The sequence below is a fragment of the Tauraco erythrolophus genome, chromosome 7, assembly GCF_009769465.1.
Source record: "Tauraco erythrolophus isolate bTauEry1 chromosome 7, bTauEry1.pri, whole genome shotgun sequence".
In the NCBI taxonomy this organism is placed as follows: Eukaryota; Metazoa; Chordata; class Aves; order Musophagiformes; family Musophagidae; genus Tauraco; species Tauraco erythrolophus.
Genome location: NC_141471.1, coordinates 39,297,641 through 39,320,181, shown reverse-complemented (window position 1 = coordinate 39,320,181; position 22,541 = coordinate 39,297,641). Strand labels below are relative to the sequence as shown.

The 22,541-nt window shown below is 39.4% G+C and overlaps 1 protein-coding gene across 2 annotated transcripts in view; it reads left to right on the top strand.

The window, feature by feature from the left end:
* SCRN1 (secernin 1) overlaps positions 1-18,603 on the top strand; it is a 28,783-nt gene extending 10,180 nt beyond the window's left edge. The window contains exons 2-7 of one of the 2 annotated variants that reach the window (XM_009978001.2): positions 2,964-3,145; positions 9,245-9,447; positions 12,400-12,594; positions 14,188-14,353; positions 16,235-16,415; positions 18,445-18,603. In XM_009978001.2, coding sequence (XP_009976303.2) covers positions 2,964-3,145; positions 9,245-9,447; positions 12,400-12,594; positions 14,188-14,353; positions 16,235-16,415; positions 18,445-18,603 — 1,086 coding nt within the window. Of the gene's footprint in view, positions 1-2,963; positions 3,146-9,244; positions 9,448-12,399; positions 12,595-14,187; positions 14,354-16,234; positions 16,452-18,444 lie in introns of both variants that reach the window. The other variant, XM_086614677.1, reaches the window with a different exon arrangement.
* Positions 18,604-22,541: the final 3,938 nt, after the last annotated feature.

The window sequence follows — 22,541 nt, the reverse complement described above, 5'->3', positions numbered from 1 at the left end:
TTCCGTCATTGTCATTTAGCATGGCAAAGGATTGTTGAACAAGAATCAAGTCAATGGTAGTTTTTACAAGGCCTGTCAGCTACTATCAAATTGAAATGGTTTTCTGTTATTTAGATCTTTTAAGGCAATTTATATAAATAAGGCTTGAACATTGTCTATGTACCTGAGTTATTGTATGGAAGCTGAAAATAACAATGTGAAAATATGGTCCATGTTCACTTGTCGTTGGGTGCGGGAACATAAAGCAGCAATATAGAAGTTGACAGCTATATTTGGAGGTGCGTAGAGAGACCTCTGGATGTTTTCTGTCTTCTGATTACATGGTTACAAAGCAAAAGCTTTTTTTTTTTTTTTCAGAATGCTCTGGATCCTTCAAGCAGGAGCAAATGATTTTCTCTTTTCCCTTTCTTGACTGCTACCATTGACAGTAAAATCTTTATAATGAATAGCAGCTTTGGAGATGCTTGGTTTTGGAATGAGGCCCGAAGTAATAAGCATTTGGTAGCAAGGATAGCCAGAATATATTTTGCAGAGAAAAGGCATTCAGCATATTTTTTAGCCTAACTATCACTTTTCAGAGTGTTTTCATAATTTTTCCTTCTAGAAAATCAAAGTCTCAGTGTAAGCAAACTTGTATAATAGGGCTATTCAGCCAGAGAATGCTGTGCAAGTAGAGGTTTATGGAGTACTGAAGTCTCCTCTATGCTGCATCTAGGTTTCTACTTTCTACTGTGGAGTTGAGAAGGTTCATGTCCGGGATGGCTCCAGCTAGCTGACCACCTATGAGATGTAGGGAGCCAAGACTTGTTAGTCTTGGAAGGGGTTAGCGGTGCTGGTGTCTGCCTGGCTGCAGACTTGTCTTCTGATAGCTGCTCTGGTCATGTCTTCACATGTAATGTGGGAAGGTGCTTGGCGCAGACCTTTTTTCCGCTGCTGCAGGTCTTCCTTTGCACATCCAGGAAATACAGCTGTTCTCTGTTCACTCACATACATGCATTAAGTGCTTATCCCAACAGCACTGACCTAAAGCTCTGAAAAAAAAATTGCGCAGAATGTCAAAAATGAGATTTGCTTGCTGACAGCTCAAATGGAGAAGAGGGAGTCTTGATAAGAAATGTCTATTTCGATGTGACTTGATTAGAATGTGAAACAAAGGTGAACTGTATAAACTGTTTTTGTTAGTCGGATCTTAGCTCCTGGCCAGTGCCAGATGTTGTTGCACCTCAGTAGATGAGGAATCTGCCTCTACAAAATCATAGTACTTTACTATATAAGCAATTTGGTCAAACAGCTTGGTCAACTATTGGGGATTTTGTCCAACAGATACAACAGATAAGTCCCTGGTGAGGTCTTACTGCATACGCCAAAAATCAAAATTAAGCACACAGCAGAAAGGAAAAGGGAAGCATATCCCTGCTCTATTTTTAATTCCTTAGAATGAGAGTTCTCTGCCCTTCCCCTCCTTTTTTTTTTTTTCTTTCTTTTTTTTTTTTTTTTAAATCATGTGCCCTCCGTGAGAAATCGTCCTCTTATTTCACCTATTATTTGCCTGGTTTTGTAGAAAGATGACAGTTTGACCTGTTCGCACACAATTCCTAATGAAGGTGGCAAGCTCATTTCTTGTGTCCTTGCATGGTCAGAGTGAAGGATTCTGAAAATGCCATTTCTGATCAAAGATGGTCTGTTAAACATTTTAATTGCATGGTAGATTAACTGTTACTGTAAAAATCATTGCTCAAGACTGGAGGCTGAAGATGATCATGCTGTCTAATCCTTAGAGAGGGGAAAGACAGGTTAGAAAAAAAAATAGCTTCTCACTGCTGATAATCTTGGATTAATTCCTTTGGCTTTAGGTTTTAATGTGAACACAGCATTTATTTCATGGCAAACAACTTTCAGTCCACAAGTCGTTCTGCTCATCCTGCTCACTTTGATATGTCTGACCAAATGTCTTCCAGAAAAATGTTGCAGATTACTTCCTGCAAGGAAGATGTTGCATCAGGAATGCTGGACACTAGGAGCTGTCTCATAAATGCCACAGACAGCTTCAGTTTCCTCAAAAGAAAATTCCGTGGAGTTTGGCCCTTGAAGAACTTAATGTGACCTCAGTAGTTGGCTTGTATAAGCCAATGATCTAATGATGGATCAAGCTCTCTTCTTTGATGTCTGGGTCAGCAGTGCTTGTTTTTAAGTCCTAGAGCAAGGGAAAATTAAATGTGTTTGAAAGATGACATAAAATTTCTTATTTCTTTCTTCCTTGCAGTTTCAATGACTTCTCTGAAGCCTTCCTCTGTATTTTTGACTTGTCAGAATAAATCCACAGACCCCTGATTACAACAGACCATTTAAAATAGCAGAAATATCAGTTTTAAGCAAAAACAATGTCTGTGTTTTATCTCCTGTGACTGTTTATCAAAGCATTCAAGTGAATCTTTTCAGATTTTTTTTTTTTTTTTTTAAATTTTTTTTATTACCAGCAGGTCTCAGTCCTGGGTCAGCTGCAGAGGAGGCAGCAAGGGAGAGGGGATGCCTTCTAACATACTTTGTCCAGTTACCATTGTTACACTATGTACTTAATAAAGTACTGGAGATTGTGCTTCGGTGAGGTGGTACAATGGTTTGAATTAGTTCCTATGTACAAACATGACGTGTTTCTTTGCTGTAACAGTACAGTCTGTTGCTGTTTTCCACTGATTCTGGCACTTGAATTCTGCTTGACTCTTTGAAGCCTGTAACTATTGAGAGCTGTATTTTCCCAGACTTTTGCAGTATGAGGATGTAAAGGTTCAAACATAACAGTTAAATGTTGTTTAAAAAAATTCCCTGCTTATACACAAGATGTGGACTTCTTTTAAGTAACGTATATCCTTTCCGTACATCGAAGTCTTGAGTTAATTTCAGCCACCGCATTAGATAAGGTGCTTGCAATTGTTTTGCTTTCTCTTTTCCTGCTCTCTCTGCAGTGCACATATATTGAGATTGAGCAGGTGCCGAAGACTCATGCAGTTGTGCTGAGCAGGCCCTCCTGGCTTTGGGGGGCAGAAATGGGAGCTAACGAGCATGGAGTCTGTGTAGCTAATGAAGCCGTTGTGACCAGAGAACCAGCTTCTGAATCCGAAGCCTTGCTTGGAATGGATCTTGTCAGGTGGGTGGCTTGCTGAGCTGTGACCAGCCTTTCAAACACCAAAGGTTTAGATGACAAAGATACCAGGTAACAGCTTTGTGGTGTTGGCATTAGGAGATTTTAAAACAATGTAAGCAGGAGACCTGTCTAGGTAGAGCTCTAGACACAGCTGAATTAACACTTAAAACACTTGGAATCTGAATTTGGCTACCAAGTATGTACTAGTCTAATGAAGAGTCACTAAACCTACCTTGTCCACCTGCCCTACAGTCTAGCTGTGGCTATTCTGACAGGATAAGAGAAATGATTGCATTGTTAGTAAGGAACTGCTAAATAATTTGTAACATCAGATTGCTGGTGTGCTTTTCTTTCTCCCTCACTTTACAACAGCCTACTCTGATCTCAAAAGCTTACCCTGGGCTTATAGCCAACTGTAGGCATAAACAAACTACTATGCCTCACTTCAGCCCATGCATTCCAATGCAAACCATTGCCCTTATTTAAATGCTGGCCAACAAACTCCTGTAAGTCTGTTCATTGAAGGTTGTCTGCCTAAAAGGTTTGTGCTGCACTGTAAGTCTTAACCTGCATGCTCATCTTGTAGTGAAGAGAATTTAGAGGAGAGTTGGGTGGAGGAAGAAAGCCGAAAACGAAAGAACAAGAGAACAGTGCAAACTTACTACAAAGAGAAAGGAAGCAAATGGACTCCATTTAGTTAAAGATGGAACAAGACAACTGCTTATTTAAGCAAATCAATGTTAGACCCAGTGGTCCTGCTGGAATTTGCCCTAGGATACTTAATGAGTGGGGTGAACCAATTTCAGGTGAATTCTCATTTTTCTTGAGAACTAGTGAAAGATGGGAGAGGTTCTGGATGACTGGAAAAGGTTAAACGTTGTGGCTATAATACAGTTAAAGAGAGTTATGGTTATACATCAGCTTAAACTCAGTTCTTGAAAGGGAAAAAAACCCACCTAAATATCAAGGATTTGATGAATGTGCAGTAATAACTGTTAGTCTAGAAAAATCCTATCAAACCATTCTGCTTTACTCCTGTAATGAGTTAACAGTTTTTATGGATAGCATATAGGAAATAGATACCTTGACTTTTAAGAGAGCATAAAAACCTTAGAAGATATTCTCATAAGCGAGCTAGGAAGCATGAGTTAGAAGAAATTGTTGTTAGGTGTATAGCTGCCTGAAACTAATTGTAAATGTTCTCTAATGATGTCTCTGCAGAAATATCTGGTTCCAGCTACGATAAATCAAGAGGAATATAAGCCACTTGGAGAGAATGCAGTGGAAATGCAAAATATATTCAGAGATCTATAGAATCTGACCAATGAGAAAATAATGAGGGAATTGGGGTTACATTTCTCTTTGGTATTTTCTCTAACTATTACTGAAGGAATCTGTGGAGAAGCTCTATCTAGGAGGGCTAGTGAGTTTAATTGTATCAAGGGGGACTGAATAGACTCAGGGGCTCTTTTAAGAAAATGTAGAACAAGCTTTTGTCAAGAAAAGGGGTATGTTATGTGACTTTCCAAGCTCAACCTTTATTTTTTCCCTTCTACTACCATCCTTCTGGAACTTTAACAAACCATTGGTTTAGATGCAGAGTTCTGCTTATTTTGGTCACAGTTATTGCAGCCTCAAAATACTGTTTCACTTTCAAATGTATATGTCATCCAGCAGCTCTAGATTTATCCACTCTTAACAAATCAGCAGATATCAAGATAAGGAGAAACTGGTCATAAACTATGAGGGATCATCACCTGTAGGTATTACCCTCCCGCTCTTCCTTCTTGTCTGCAGAAGAGATTACCTGTAGCTCGAATGCAGAGAGTGCTTCAGGCAAGGAGAACTAGAGACTGAAACTGGTGTTGCAGACAACCATCTGCCTCTTGTTCCAGCCAAAGTGATTCTTTCTTTTACTGTGAAGACTTGGCCAGTTGCATTAAGCTTATCTGTTTTGGATCCCCTCATAGCATAGAGAGTCATCAAGCACAAAATCAATCATATAGGCTGCAATGAAGCAGCTGCCACCAGCTGTGCCTCTTTTTACCCATCTACAGAACAGACTAATCCTATTGCTCAGGATTTATTGGAATAAAAATAAACTGAGGTGTTTAAAACCTGATTAAGAAATGCACATTTCTGGTCGCCAAATTTCTCTCACACCTATATATACGTTGAACTTCTGCATCTGTGTCAGATCTTAGCTGAAGGATGAAGACTGACACCTGTGTGCATGTATGACTAGCTGCTTGCAAAAGAAACTAAAAGCTTTACACCCTGAAACATGTTCTTCAAAGCAGGCATAAGAGTTGTCAACCCAGGAATGTCATCCAGGTAGCAGAATCGGATTTTGCTTGAATGTTCTGGCTCCCCTAAGAGTTTACTTCTACGTTCTCTTGATTTTTTTTTTTTTTTTTTGTGTAGGGGAGGCTTCCTTTCTCTTTGAATAAATCTGGAATTGTCACTTTTCAGTTAGGATTTAAAATCCAGCCAACACGGGCAAAGGCTGTAGGTGGGTGTTGTGAGAGTACACACGTTAAACAGGCCAGAGGCATCTTGCAGCAGGGTAGTGTAATTCCTAAGTCAGCATGTTCTGTTGTTGAAATAGGAAATTGAAAATTCGTCCTTCAACCTCATTGACAAAGCATTTTTTTCAATAAAGATCATGACAGACATCAGTAAAGATAGGACGAGAGGAAATGGCCTCAAGTTGCGCTAGGGGAAGTTTAGATTAGATATTAGGAAGAATTTCTTTACTGAAAGAGTGATCAAACATTGGAACAGATTGCTCAGGGAAGTGGTGGAGTCACCATGCCTGGAAGTGTTCAAAAAACATGTAGATGTAGCACTTAGGACATGGTTTAGTGGGCATGGTTGTATTGGGTTGATAATTGGACTCGGTGATCTTAGAGGTCCTTTCCAACCTTAATGATTCTATGATTTCAGCAAGTGTTTAGCTTGTTCAGTGACTGGCTGCTGGCTTAATGACTGAAAACAGTGGGTTACCTAGTATACTGCTGTATCTGAGGATTAAGACAGACATCTACAGATTTGTAGCTTGACATTTTTTAGTTTTGAAGGGATTTTTATTTCTTGATATCACAGCATGTCAGAACATACAAATGATTCTTAAGAAATTAATAAAATTTGTGTGATTGACTTGAGGCGTAGGAGTTGGTCCTATTCCATGCAGGCTTGTCCCCATCCCATTTTATCTAAACAGAGAACATGAACGTAGTCACAGCAGACAGAAAAATAGAGAGAAAACAGATTCCAGCACAAATTCCAAAGAAATGCTTCTTTTCGGTTCTAGGGATTTATTTGAAAGCTGGTCTTTGAAAGCTGCACCAGTATTGCTGCATTGGTTAGCTTATCAGGATTTTCTTCAGATATTCTTCCTAACGTGGTTGCAAGTTGTTTTTTGGGTGGTGTTTGGCTTTTGGTGTTGTTTTTTTTTGTTTTAGTTTGGGTTTTTTGAGGTGTTTGTTTTTTGATTTTTTTTTTTTTTTTTGAGGCACAGTTGTCGCTGTAAAGCACCTGTTTTCTTAGGGAAGTAGAGATGTTATGCTTAGGACAACATTATCATAAAGTTAGATATGGAGAAACATGTAAAATACACCCTTATTTCTGCATTATTGTCTCAATTTTTAATCCCTATGTGTTTGTATTATTTGTTCGTTCTTTTCATCACTGATGCAATCACTTTTTCAGAGCCATGCAGAGATGCTGATCTTGACAGGGAATCAAGAATGCTCTTTAAAATAGTATTAATTTGTTTACCGGTGGATTGTACTAAATTACTGAAATTTTCTTCATGAATAATTCAAGCTCTGATCTGGTGGTGAAATTATTGAAGACTTTTCTTCCAGCTCACCTTGAAGGGTACTCTGAAATGCGTTAGTGGGAGAGTTATGCTGCAGTTACCCAGGACACTGGTGCCGAGATAACTGGCAAGGCCTATGGCTTGGTGGAGATGAGCTGGTTGGTTGTTGTGTAGGGTGGGTTTTTTGTTTTCTTTGGGTTTTGCTGCCCCTTGTGACTGAGAGATAGGAGCACTCAAACAAAAGCAAAGTCTAGGCCTTTGTTAAATGGAAGTCAATGTAACATTGGAGCCATTTGCCAAAAAATTATCTAAAAGATATTTCTTTTGTAGTTTTGATAGAGAAAGCTAGACTATAACCATCTCGGAAGGAAAATTTCAGGGAGACATTATTGAAAGTTTTAGTGTGATGTTTTGTCTCTTGACAGGTTTCAATCTAATTATTATCTAATGCTTTTGATCATAAACTGAGGAGAAGGGAGCAGATTATCACTGAATCTAGTGACTATATGGTCACCAAGGTGGTTGTCAGTCCATTCATTTACCTGTGGCAGTGACAGCTCTTGGAGTTTTCTTAGGGCATAAATAAGACATGCTTTTGGACTGGCTTTTAAGTGATGTCTATGGTACGTGCTAAGACTGGCATCTCTGTATTGCTCTGGAAAGGTGATTGCACCAGTGATGAAAAGAATGAAGGAATAATATAAATGCATAGTGACTGAAAATGGAGACAACAATGCACACTGAGTTTCAGCTAGCGAGAGAAAGAAGATGAGAGGGAAAAACTCTATAAATGCACGGTAAGATGATGATGGGGGAGAAATTTTCACTTTAAGTTAGGTAGTTAGCTCTCCTTTGTCAAGTCATAAGTAGATGCTGCTGAGAGAGATGAACACACTGCTTTCAATAATTCAACCTACAACAAGGCTAATAGTGTCCAGCTATTTAACAGAGCAGACCCAGTGCAGAAATCAGGTTGAAAAGTATTTAGATCAACAAATTTGTAATCAAGTTATCAAGACTCAATTTGTGTATAGTCGTTTTTAGGAAAGAAACAAAGTAGTCTTTTCTTGTCATGTGATTTCCAGGGAAATGGAAAGGGCTAGCATAGTACTTAAATTTGAAAAGGTTAATTTCTTGGAACTATCTATCAGTCAAAATTACTTTGTCTATACAGCTATTTGAGAAAGATAAACACAGAGGAAAATATCAAGGTGACATAACCAACAGAGAGATATTTTTGGACAGATCCAGGTAACTCTCCCAAAGAATGGAGGCATGGATATGCTGTTGTTTGAAATAATGCATTTCTTCATTACCAGTAATTACCTTTTGGAACTAGTGGAATAGTTTGCAGGTCTGATTTGGACTCCTCTGACTACTGCTTTCATTGTTGACTTGGTTAGGGCTGTAAATTATATCAAGGAATTATTTCAACCCATTTATTCAAGGCAAGATACAGTCAATCCCTGTAGCTTTGTAAAACCTATTCTCATGCCCCAGTTTACTTTTCCCTAAAATATCCTTGCTTTGCTCAAACTTTCTTTTAAAATCATGTTCTTTTAGACATATGGTTACTCTTAGCTCAGACAAAAGCCATATCTGGTGTTTAATTGTTAAATGGTTTTTTTTGGGAAACCTCTGCAGGAACACTGAAGCATGACAGTGCACAAATGCTTCTGTCTACAGTGTGCAATATGCATAGAAGGATAAAACATCTAGCTTTCATGGCCAATTAAATATTGGAGCTTTTGGAAAGTGAGGTTGTAGAGGGATTGTAATACTGCATACTCCTTCCCTTTTTTAATCTCTGGTAATATTAATTTGCTATTTTCTACTCTTCTGTACAGAACAGTAAACTTGCATGCAGCTCTTACTTTAAAAAGACCTTTGCCAGTTGTTCTTCAAATTTATTCTGCTGGAGGGAGAGGGGATAAATAGAGCATTGCTTGTTTACAGTGCAGTTGAGGCCACTGGTTGTTAATTGGACTCTTAAAAAAAGAGTTTAAAAAAAAAACCCAAAAACTAAAAACCAGCTACGATAGGCTTGAGAATAAAGAACCAGTGTAGAAAATAAAGACTTGAAACAGAATAAATAATTTAATATCTCAGCCTGTAATTCTAGTAACTCATTAAAGCAAGAATTATTATGCTAGGCATACCTGACACTGTGGTATTTTAAAACCAGATGTGCTGGTTTAAACAGTGCTGATGTTTAAAATGAATAACTTATGGAGACCTTACGGTTACCTGTCTCAATCTGTTTTACCCTTTTCTTACAGACTTGGCCTAGAAAGAGGGGCAACAGCTAAAGAAGCATTGGATGTAATAGTTGCTCTGTTGGAAGAGCATGGACAAGGTGGAAATTACTATGAAGATGGGAATTCATGCCATACTTTCCAAAGTGCATTTTTGATTGTGGACAGAAATGAAGCCTGGGTACTTGAGACTTCTGGAAAGTACTGGGCAGCAGAAAAAATCACAGGTCAGTTTATCACTCAGCAAACCTCTTTTACTATAAATAACTGTAAAGAGTTGTCTTGGAAGGGTTGGTCTTAAAGTCACTGAGTTTAAATAAGTGACTAATTTATTCAAGTGTTTGATTAAATCATTGATTTTAACCTTCTATATCTGTACTATTATTTTTTTTAAATGTTGATTTGTATTGGCTGATGCAACTTAGCATTTTCTGTGAAGCTGGAAATTGTTACCTGTATACATAAGCTATGTAATAATCATCATGCTTAAATTTTTATATTTGGTAAGTGTTGTATTTTTCCAGATTTATTTACTGTTTGGAATGTTTCAAGTGTCTTTTTGATGGAGTTAATGCCCAAATTGTTACTTACAAATCTGAAATAGTAGGAGGGAAGGATGAGCATTAATGGCTTTGAGAAAAGGGGCTTGTGTTGCGTGGTAAATTGAATGGGCTGCTGCTGGCTGCTTTACTGCAGTAGATACAGTCCCCTCGTATCTCCATTTCTTATCTGACACTGCAAAACAATAATTTTCTGCTCTGTAAGCTTGTAGGTGATTTCTTTTTCTGTATGCGCGAAGCCGGAACTGCCAAACTACTAGATTTCACTGACTTGGTTGCTGAACTTATTTAAAACTTTGCCAGCACATATGTGCTGCCTTAATATGATTGTCTAAGGTGCATATTTCATTTATTCTTAGTTGTCGTCTTTAGTTTTGAAGGAATTTTTATTTTCATAAGAGTAGAGCTTTTTAAAGTTTACTCACATTTGAATGAATTAAAAATTCAGCTAATTTAAGAGGACTTTTATCATCCATGCTTTGAGCTATGGCAGATCCATTGAATTATCTTTTCATTTCCCCTTCACTGAAAGGTAGGAGACAGCAGATGTGGGGAGGAGGGAGGTTTAACTTTGTTGAAAATACCAAACACCAGGCTGTGTGATGTTCTGTGGTGGCCTATTGTCAGTTCATGCCATCAAATATGAATCAGCTTACCTTAGCAGGCATGGTGTTTGCTCAAGCAAAGCTTGCATTTTAAGGATACCTGCAAGATGGAGGAAGTCTTCTAGCACACACACCAAGCATAGAGAATAGAACACTGATAATGCTGTCCTGATAAAATCCAAACTCTGGAAAGCAGCTGGCTCCTGAAGTTCCTGGGATTATGCAGTGACAGCCTGGCTTCTTCTGTTGACCTGCCTGGCCGATATTTGAACAACAGTGATTTTTACTTAGCCTTTTTAGCTGCATCAGCACTACATAACCTTCATGTCCTTCTTCCCAGCAAATAAACTGTTGCCCTCGTCTGCTGCTTGCAGCTTTTTGAAATGATACTGCCGCTCTGTTCTGATTTTTACCAGCACATTTCTCTTTAGGAGGTCCCTGTGAGAGGCAGATAAGTAGTTTCCATCTTCTGCAGCCCGCTAGGGCTGCCAGGAGGAAAGGCTACTGGCTATGTAAAAACTTAACTCTGTATTTCATGCTTCGTTCAGGGGGTTCTTTTTTGGAACCATAAGCATGCCTCTCAGCTTTCAAATGAATGAACAAATGCTGCTAAAACAGAGAAAATGTGTCATTCCCCAGTGTGAAGGCATTTTTTTTTTCCTGACTTGTGTCCTCAGAGATGTTCTGTTTTTAATATTACTGCTGCAGTTCTCTAAAGCTGTGAATATTTATCAAGCAACACTTTGACAGTAATTTAAGGATAAACCCTTACAAATTTTTCCACTCAGACTGAAGAACAGTAATAGGAAAAATTTTATTGTTTGATAAATTTTCCTTTTTTTGAAGGGCATCAAAACCATGAAATACTATTTCACATGGTTACTAAAGGTAATATGTAAAGAGCTCTTAAGGAGTGGCTTGCCTAGGTTGATAACAAATGCAAGTATTCCTGTCACTGAAGTCATGAAAATTCCCTGAAAGATATGCTATTTGAAAGTGGGAATCAGAATAAACTGTCAGTGACCTAGTATAAGTCAGAACTGAATGACAGTGACTTTTTTGCAGGCTGATGCTCAGAACTTCCTGCTATAAGTTGTTACTCATTTAAATTGCATGCGTGAGGCATTGCAAAAGCAAGCTTACTTTTGTGGACGGTAGTATTAATTACTTTTACAAATACTGTTTTGGTTTTTTTTTTAAGAAAAAGTTTGTGCCGAATTCCAGAATCTGGTTTTATTTTACTTTATAGATTTACTTTATCAGCTTTTTCCCTGGCTTCCAACACATGTGCTTTATTCTCTCTGAGGAGTATCTGCAGCAGCCACTGTTAGTCATGCTGTAGATAAATAGATATAAGCACTGCGGTATTTTTGGGAAAAGCAAATTAAAAAAACCCTTTGATATTCTTTGAAGGTGACTTACGGCTTCTTTTTACTTCATGCCATTTTAAAATTTAAGATTTAAAATGAAGTTTAATTTAAGCCTGGCTTGCTGCTTACAATAAAATTGTTTTTCAACTGGGAAGCTTAAAGCAATCAGTAAGCTTTTGAAAACATTTTCCAAATTAAATTTTCAGTTTTCAGTGGCAAAGAAGGGTCATTAAACTAAATGCAGCTTTGCTGAAATATATTTTGAAATCGAGTCAGACCTCAAGCCTTGTTGTGGCAGTGGAATATACCATTGGAGAAAAGGTCAGGCAGGTGCCTTTGGCATTTGGAGACCACTGTTACTTTGGTCAGAATGTATTAGGTAAGGATTGTGAAACTGATATTCTGACTAAATAGCACTATTAATCATCGTTAGGCAGTGTAAATACCTAAGTAGAGCACACAGAATTGAGCTCTGCAAGCTGCAGTGGCTGGTTATTTTGTGTATGTGTAGTTATGCAGTCATGCCAAATGTACATCCTAACCAATGGCTTAATTTTCTTCCTAACTGAAATTTCATTGTCCTTCCATCTTCACTCAGAAAAACTGTATTAATGTTCTCTTTTGCCATGTGGCTCTTTCTACAGAGGGGGTGAAATGCATTTGCAATCAGCTTTCATTAACTACAAAAATTGATGCTGAGCATCCTGAACTAAGGAATTACGTGAGAAGTCAAGGCTGGTGGAACGGAGACTCAGACTTCAATTTTTCTGAAGTGTTCTCTCTTGGTGATGACCACTTAGCCTGCTGTTCTGGCAGGGAGAGCCTAGAAAAGCAAGGTGGTAAGTGTTGAACCATCTTTCTGTGTGTGCAGTGCGATTTTTAGTCACTAGTGCTTCCTTTCAGGCATTCTGTCCAGAACTATGTGTGACTGAGGAGAACACCTCTAAATGTAAACCATGTAGAAAGGAAGACCAGAACTGAAGACTGTCCCTAAACTTGCCACGATTTAGGATGAAGCCCTTAATCTACCTCTCAATTTTAAGGTTTTAAAACAGGATTGCAATTATAAAATAACTTTCTTCACTGTTGTTCTGATGTGCATGATGTGCCACAACATTTGTGCTTTGGTGTAATTATAGTGGCCCTACCTAATTCTAAAATTAAAGTATTAAAAAGGTAAATGGCCTCACATATGAAAATTTGAGCTCAATGGATTCTGCATTTTGGGAGATTCGCTTAGCTTTTGAGGAAGGAATTAAGATCATAGTTTAAGGAAGGGCAATGCTAATCAGTTTCAAACTGAAGTCCCTTTTTCAGAACAAAATTACTAGAACAGACAATGCGCCAATTACTTTCTAGACTAGAATTTATTAATGACTTACGTTCACTGCAGCTGGCTAAAATACCTCTGAAATGACCAGCCTGCAGCAGTGCATGGCTGACATGTATCTGCTCTTTCATGTGTGAAAAATGGTACAAAATGTCTTTTTATAAAAAGCCCTTTACTACAGATGTGAATTTACTAGATTGTTAGCATTTTCACATGTTGGCAAATGTCAAGAACAGTGTAGAGGTGAAATATTTATTGCAGTGCAGAGTTTCTGCTAAGGCTGTAGAATTACATGGAGCGTGGTTTGTGTCTGAGATGCAGATACAGTAATTTTGAAGGACCATAGGTGAAAGGTCTTCATAAACCTGGATTATAGCCTCAGGGGCCCTACAGACAGATGGCTATGGCTGCAGATCTTGCAGACTGCTGGGTCTTTCCATGTCTCTGGATGTATTGAGGTACCTGTGCATTGAAGGGTGAGTCAATGCGGGGTCTGAGAAGATGCTCAGGAAGAAGCCCTACCTGCCAAAGGGGTATTGCAAGAAAACATGGGGGTGTCATGGGGAGAAAGCTGTGATAAGACACAGGCAGGAAATAGAATGAGAACGTGGGATTCTTGTAGATAGTGATTTGGAGAAAAATCTCAGTGTCTAGGTCTGCTGCTCTGTGAATGGGAGATGATGTTTCAAAATTTTGACTGAGAGCTAATTGAAATAGATGAGAAGTGGGAAATCAGGGTGGTCCCATCCTACCCGGGCTTGGGCAGAGGTAGCTTGTTAGAGGAAAATGCATGTTTTATGTGAGAAGTCTGTTCATAGTGATTGCTAAAGCAATATTACAGACATGATGGCCTTCTTCCTGAAAAATACCTTTTGAATGATATTTCTCCCTACCTAGCAATTGTAATGCCTAATTACTGCTTCTTACTGTTCCCTTTTACCAGCTAGGCAAGTGAAACTGTTAACTGGGGTTTGACAAGCCCGAGTAATGTCATATGACTGAGTGTCACTGCTCATATTAGGCCAAAGCCTGTTCAGGCTAAAATCCTTACCTGGGATCCAAGCCATTGAACACTCAGATTTTTTTTTCCCCCTTCATATAGGTGACGTTTCTGCACAAGCTATGATTGATGTCCTGCGAGACAAGGACAGTGGTGTCTGTGTGGACTCTGAATCTTTCCTTACTACAGCTAGCATAGTGTCAGTTCTGCCTCAGGACCCTAGTTTTCCCTGTGTCCATTACTTCACTGGCACGCCAGACCCTTCAAGGTAAGCCGCAGCACTGGGACTCCCTGGGTGCACAGCAGATGATGGGTTAAAAGATACTAAACAAGCCCTGCTACCTGAATGGGAACATGCTTCAGGAGCGTGTTCCAAGCAGACATGCAGTCAGCAGTTGGTGGTGTGCAATCCGACAGTCCTGTGTTGCTGAACCGCGTCTTGCTGCGATTCTAAACGGACACCATTGGGCTGAAAGGCTGGATCTGGAACTTTGCCTAAATTCGGAGCTTCTAGAGGAAATGCAGTTTAGGGAGGACCCAGGAACTATTACTCCAGCAGAGTTGCTTTCCAGTGGGTTCTTGTTGAGATGATGAGGTTGTGGACCATTTTAGTCACTTCTGGTGAACTCCTGGGTGCAAAACTGAAACAAAGTGTCTAACTAGCAAAGAGAGGGTGTGTACTCTAGGTAGCCTCATATGACATCAAAATGTTAACAAGGCAAAACATCTGGAACTGCCTGGTATCCCAAGTATATTTATCGGAAGGACAATTTCCAGTTGGTTTACATGATGTCTTCTCTAGTTGAAAGCAGCAGAGGAGATAAGGGAACTCATGGGCCAGATCATCGAAGAACTAATGAATTATCTTGTGTTTTAAACAGAATCCACCTGGGATTCACAGAAATTAAACTAAACCACTTGCAGTTATTCAGGAGATCTGCCACTTGCATTGAGGTAAAGAGGTTATGGGGAGAAGAAAATGGTGCCCTTGAACAGCTGACAGTCATTCCTATAAGAGGAGTGGTAGTAAGCAGTAGGTGCTATCAAGTGCTACAGAAGTCTTCCATGCCAGAGGGACTTTCCACCCACCTTGCGTTACGCAACTCAGACCTTCAGGGTTAAGTAAGAAGTTTGAGCTTGCTTACCGAAACTTTTCTTTGACTTCATGCAAATCCTTTAGGATAAAAAGGAGCAAGGCTTCATGTTGTTTTGGTGGGATTTCTGTCCTTTTTAAAGATGGAGAGCCTAGCTGTAAAAAACCTTGTTTAGAGGCCTTTCTTGCTTTATTTTACACTCTAATGCATTAAAAAAGCATTTTTTTAAGTGCAGCTAGTGAGTCACATAAACTCTTAGTCAGCAAGGCTTCATGACAGGGATGGGAAGGGTAGCAGCAATGAACCTGCTGGCTGTATGCAGGCAGTGTTTATTAATCATGTTTTGCAGAAATCTTGCGCTTCTGGCAGCTTCATTACTGCAGAATGCAGGGTGCTGTTTTGTTGTGTATCTAAAGGGAAAGCAGTTTCTCCATGCACTTGCCAACACCTCCTCTCAGAGTGTCAGGAATTAAGGTCCTGGATTGCTGGGGTTTTGTCGTCCGTCTGTGTCTCTCTGAAGTTTAGGTCCAAACTAGCTATGTGTTTTCCTTCCCCGACACAAAATTCTTCAGTGCTGCCGGTTATATGCCAAATCCTGTGATATTGAGCAAGGCATGTAATCTTCCCTGCTGTCCACAAGGGTGTGTTTGTGATTTTAATGGAAATTAAATCTGGAGGGAGAAGGAGAGATGGCAGTGTGAACAGAGGAGAAAAACTGATGTGAGGCTGAATGCTGAGATTTGTTAAAAAAACTTGGAGAGGAAAATACAATGCCGCTTTTCTAAAGAAGTGGCAGAACTGGCATGAGGGAGACTAAAGGAGCCTATAGATCAAGAGGGGTAATAAAGTTTCACAGTAATTGGCAAACCCAGTTCTTTTGAAGCACAGATTTATTTCGCTTGTGGCCAGTATCAGCTCTCTAATCTAGTCCATGCATGGTGTAGATAATTAGCTATGCTGTTCTGCATCTGATGTTTTAAAATAGCCTGGTGAACATTTGAATAACGTACATAAAATCTCTTACTACTGCAAGCAGTAATTCTCATTTCTTTCAGGTCCATATTTAAACCTTTTATTTTTGTTGATGATGTAAAATTAGTACCAAAAGTACAGTCTCCTTCTTTTGGCAATGATGACCCTGCTAAAAAGATACCTCGATTCCAGGAGAAACCTGATCGCAGGCATGAATTGTACAAGGCGCATGAGTGGGCCCGATCTCTCCTTGAGAATGATCAGGTAAGAGCTGTGGAACCTGGAATTAAAGTAGTAAATGTAGATTCCTAGCTCCATAATTTACTTCAAAGTCACTCACTGAAAAACATTCTCTGAATATTCTTAGAATCCTTGCAAGTTTAGCTCGAATGATGCCCTCTGAAGGCAAATTCTGCACAGTTTCTTTTTTGTTATTCTGAGTGTTGCTCTGCTCCACTGCTTTTACAAGTTGAAAAGTCAAACTGACAAGCTGATCAGTTTGTTCAATGCCCATTGTGTATATAGTCTTTTTAAGTGATTATTGAACACTAGATGCTAGTGCAACGTGGTATCAGAATTATATGATAGGATAATGGCAGGAATGTTGTAATTTAAATTATATGATGGATTAAGAACTACATAGTTTGAGGGTATTTTTTCCTTGAAGAAATAATTTGCATGTGGCAGTTTTGCAAGTCTTGATTTAATGCATTTTTGTTAATTTGTAAGAATTAGCTAATTCTGAAATGGAATGCCATGCATTCCATAATGAAAATGCCATGCAAGAAGGAAAGACACTTTTCAGTGCTATGTAACAGGTACCTGAGGGCTGAAAACCTTCCAGTGTAAAAATCTAAAGTGTTGAAGATCTCTTATGGGAATAAATTTTGAAATAAATAAATGCAGGAAGGGGATTATTCTGTACAGCTTTTCCAACTGATTGAGAAACAACTTTTGCTGTCATAGTGCAAGAAGTTCAGTAAATGTTCTTTGACATTTACAATTACAACTACAGCAGTAAACCGGGTAGCTGGTTATAAGGAGGTAAAATAGAGAGAGAGATCACCGGGGCATGCCAGGCATGCTGGTAGTGGTATTTCAGGCAATTTATGGAAGACCCACATAGTCATGTCGAAATTCCACAGAGGACTTACTTTTCTGCAGTTTTCCTCTGTATGTATTTGGGTAGGCCAGAGTTTTGCTAAGATCGTAACAGCATTCAGACTTACCCACTAGTGATTAAGGAAACTACGGTAACCCTTGCTAGTACAAACTTTATTTAAACGCAGTTTTGGCTAGATGTGGGTTTTAATCCCTTGGAATGGCTTAATTTAAAATCTGTGGCCTTTGTGGTAACATTGACTCAATGTGCAGCTGGCTCTCATAGCATTATGCAAAATACTAATTTAGGGAAGACCTAGAAGAGGTATGTTAGCATCTTGTGAACTCTTCCCTATTAAAGTTCCATAGTGTGACACCAACAGTTGCTGTAGAAAAGGAAATGTACCTTATAGTGAGGCTTCATGCTATAAAAACTGCCCACTTGGGAGCCTAAACTTTAGCTTAGGTGCACTACTCTTTCTGCACAAATGCTGGTGTAAATCCTGGAAAACTCAGAACTGTCACTCATTCCAGAAAAAAAAACGCATTTAAAAATCAATTTTGAAAGCTGCAAGGAAAACACACAGCAGTTCTCCATTTAAAAAAAAAAAAAAAAAGAAAAAGAAGAAAAGAGACTACTTTAAATAACATCTGGGTAAAACAAAATGACACCTTCTTCAGGAGTGAATATCCTGCCCAGAAACATGAAGAAAAGTCAGTGACACACAAAGCTGTCTGGGATCTGGACTCTTAATGCTGTTACATTACGCATCATTTCAGATCTAATCGTCTTGCAGGTGATGAGCTGAGGGATACACATGTACACACAATGATCTGTACGATCCTTGGGCCTTCTGGTCTTCTCATGTGGTTCTGTTTGCGGGTTTACAGGCTTAAGAAGTAGCTTCACCTCTTTCTCACGTGTACAAGCCTTATACCATTTTCCTCTATCCATCTTTCTCTCCGTCTTCCTTCTCTGCTTCCAACTTACCAACTCCTTCTTGGTTATTTTTCTTAATGCATAAAGTGTCCAGCCTTTGACCATTGAAAAAACTAGTAACAGAAATAGTTTGTACTTGAAAAGGCTTTCTTATTTTTAAAAGTACTTGAAAATATCTCCGTAACAGAACAGTAAAATGCTGTAATGAGCCTGTTTGCTGGTTAATTGAGTTTGGTTGTTTCATGCCTTTAGGATAAGGGCCAGAAACTGATGAGGATTATGTTAGACCTTGAAAAACAAGGCTTAGAAGCAATGGAAGATATCCTTACTCGTACAGAGGTTCTGGATCCTGCTGAAGTAGTGGATCTTTTCTATGACTGTGTTGACACAGAACTAAAGTTCTTCAAGTAAAGTAAGCAAACACTTCAATTCTTTAGATACCGACTTTCTGGTACCAGGTATCAGTGAATGTGAAATTTTGAACCCAGTTCTGATCCCCCTCCTTCTCTTTCACACTAAGTCAAGGGTGTTCAGAATCGGGTCCAAAGCCACCTTTCTACCTCAGTGCATCTACTCAGATTGTCTCCAAAGTCCCTTTTCCCTATGCTACATTGCAGGCTTTTTTTTTTTTTTTTTCTATTTCACTCTTGCTCAAAATGGATTTTAAATGAATTTTATCTCATTTCAGCTACGGTGGCTATTGTTAGCCTTTTCACTGCAAGACTGCAAAGTTCTTCAAGACTTGAAAGAAAGTCTTCATGCTCGTGAATTTGCAGGAGAAACATTTCTAGAGGAAAAAATGTTACTTGCTAGCTGTACCCGGTTAACAAATTGCTTTCCTTTGTCCAATCTCGTGGTGTTCCTGTTTGTGTATGTATATAGTGAAAGGAGAAAGTCACTGACTGGTCCAATTACTGTGTGCATGCTGGCTAATTTAGTACAGAATGTTTAAATATGTACGTTGGGCAACCAATTAAAGCAAAGATTAACTTCATCGGGCTAACTGCCATATTGTCATTGAAAGCAATCTGGTTTTTCCTCTGTTGCTCAGGACTAGGCCTGCAGCAAAGCTGACTTGCATTTTTCTCCTCTTCCTAGTTGAAACAAAGAATGGTAGTGTTGAAATCTCAGTTTTGAGGGGGCAGGAAGGTAAGTCCTGGTTCTTGACCTTGCTGCACTGGCTTCATATGGGCATATCTGGTTACAGTAACTCATCATTATGCCTGTACAAGTTATCAGAATTAGGTCCTCCAGGTTAAGCTTTGTCTTCACCTGCACCCAGCTCAGAGGAGCTTGTGTTTGTAACGCACCTGGCTGCTGCTGTAGTACTGAGTACTAAAACATGGAGCCAGCCTGGATGCATAAGACTTCTATACATAACCTGTTGACTCCTAAGATGCAATTAATAAGGTGCCATATTTATACACAAGCTACAAATTTGGAATTTTTTGATGGAATAGAAGCTGGACGTTGATCAATGCCTGACTATTCTCCATCTTTCTGCCTCGGTAGTGCTGAACAGTTTCTAGTAATCTCTGTGGTAAGCATACACGGCTGACGAATCCATTAAGTACCAGTGAATTACTGGTGAGTTTGGCAATCCAACTGGTTAGGCTTAGGAATGGCTGTCTTACGCTTCCTTACGTTAAGTGCAGTTCTGCAGCATGCTTCCTTTCCTTGACAGTCTTACAGACAGACCTGCTTTTCATGTATTTTCTTCTTGTAGAAGGGCAAGATATGGCAAACACTCTAAGAATTAAACCAGTAAACACTGCTTCCCATGTCATGTGAAGATGGTTGAGGGTTTTTTGACAGGAGGTTCAGACAGGAAGTCCATGTCTTCAGTAAATGGAATTAGCATATGGAGTTAAAATCCTTCACTGCTCAGGGAAGGGGATGGTGAAGAACCATGGACTTCTGTATTGAGGAGATAAAAGCTCCTTAGAAGGCAGCAACACCTCAACTTGAAACTGTAAGAGTTGTGCATTAGGGAAATAGCCATTGCCATATTGGCACACTGCATTCTCGGATGTTTTTTTTTATGAAATTGTTCCATTCAGACTCATTACTTTGGTATTGCCTTATATGACAACTGGCAATTGGACAAGAAAACATTGGGCCTTTCCACTTACAGAAAACAAACATGAAGATATTTTCACTTATGGCCTACCTAATGATCTTCCCATTCAAAATACACTCCACCCACACTCTCTATTACAGGAACAGCTCCTGTGCCTAGGTATTCTGAAAATGCAGGTAAGGGAAGGAGAAAATAAACCCTAAAACTTACCTTCTATCTACCAGGCCAGAATAGGGACTGCAAGTAGCACACTTCATTTCAGAGGGTGTTGTGCTGGATGAAGCTGGGTAAAAAAGCAGCGTGCTTTTGCCAGCTGTCCACAACCAAAGTAAATGGATTTCCCATGATACCCACTTTTGGAATGAAAGGGTACTTTGAATGAAAATACTTCTAATCAGAGGACAGGTAACACATACCATGTTGAACTTCAAAGCTGCTTCTATAAGCTGTTGCTTGCAGAGCACTTTGCATCCTGATAGGAGTAGCTGGGTATTTGTGAACAAGAGGAGAACAGAGAGAAAACGATTGCCCCATGCAGAGCACTGAAATTAGGACATACCACTTCACACAGCTCTTTTGCACAACTCTGATCTCTAACCCGTGAGAGTTGGGAGGGAGGCGAGATGAAAGAAGAGGGTGTTCCTGCTAAAAACATGATATATCTTAATTGCCTGTTTCTTAAGAAAAGAAACCAGCATTTGCCATTATCTTGTGGGAATTTATGTCCTTATCTGGAACTGCTTATATGACAGAACTAATAAATTCTTTTGAGCACAGTGATCCAGGTAGTAATTTTCTAATAGTATGTTGCTTTTGCTTCGGCTGTGTAGTGCATTTAAAAAAAACCCCAAACAAACTCTGCTACAGCAACATGCTCGAGTGCAAATCATTCATCCTACAAGTTTGAGAAACCAGAGTACCCCTATGGCCTTAAAACTTCCCCTGGTCTTGAGTGCAGCTGTTTGCTCAGTGCAAGGACATAGTGGGACTGGTGGGACTCACTGCTGCTGGGTGACAGCCACTGTGATTCTCTGTATCTCCAGGTAATAGCAACTTCAGAAGCTTCAATGGACCTTGAACAATAATCCAGTATATATGGAAATAACATTTCACCAACGCTTGCAAATATGCACAGGCTTTCTCATTTAATCTCTGAAAGATGTTGTTTGCTTCTAATCATAATAAAAATAGGAGTAAAACTTTTTCTGCTTTAGATACCTTCTGGCAGGTAGTCTAGCATTAAGTATTTTTAAAATCCTTGTGAAGGTACTTATTACAGAGCAGTAAACAAGTTCCAGAACAAATGAGAACCAGCAATAAGTCACCTTTAATAGTACTATAACAAAATAGTCTTCAAAGCAGTATTAAACTTTTCCAGTTGTTTGAGAAGCAACGTATATGCTGACTCCTGCTTGTTGCTATATTCATGCATATTTACCAAGTAACTATAATAATGACAGGGATAGTAAATACTGGTCAAAGCATCACTACTTTTTTTGTTTTGTTTTCACATGACATACAGCAAGGTATCATAATAGGCTAGAAAAAGACTAATGATGCTTCCTTTGAGTCCTACGGGTGGAGAGCTTCTTACCCTTACACCATCTCCACACCATGAGCATGCACGTGTCGAAGTAGGAGTTACAGCATAACCGAGCTGTCACAAGAACTAAGAAAAAAGCAGAGAAATGTAAAGATGCAGTTACCTGTCTTTTCCAATAGTTTTGTTCAAAGGCATGGTCATGGGGAAAGATCATTACAGCTGCAGCTGAGGGGAATTTATGGCAATTATATATTAATGCCATAACTGTAAATAGCCCAGCTGTTAGCCCCAGGCTCATCCTGGCACAGCAGTGCCTTTTTTCAAGCTGATGAATCATAGAATCATTTATGTTGGGAAAGATCTATAGGATCATCAAGTCCAACCAACCTAACACTGCCAAGGCAACCACTAACCCATGTCCCTAAGTGCCACATCTACATGTCTCTCTAAATACCTCCAGGGATGGTGACTCAGCCAATTCCCTGGGCAGCCTGTTTCAATGCTTGACAATCCTTTTGGGGAAGAAATTTTTCCTCATATCCAATCTAAGCCTCCCCTGGTGCAACTTGAGGCTGTTTCCTCTTGTTGCTTGTTACCTGGGAGAAGAGACCGACACCCACCATGCTACAGCCTCCTTTCAGGTAGTTGCAGAGAGAGGTAAGGTCTCCCCTGAGCCTCCTTTTCTGCATGCTCAACAACCCCAGTTCCCTCAGCTGCTCCTTGTAA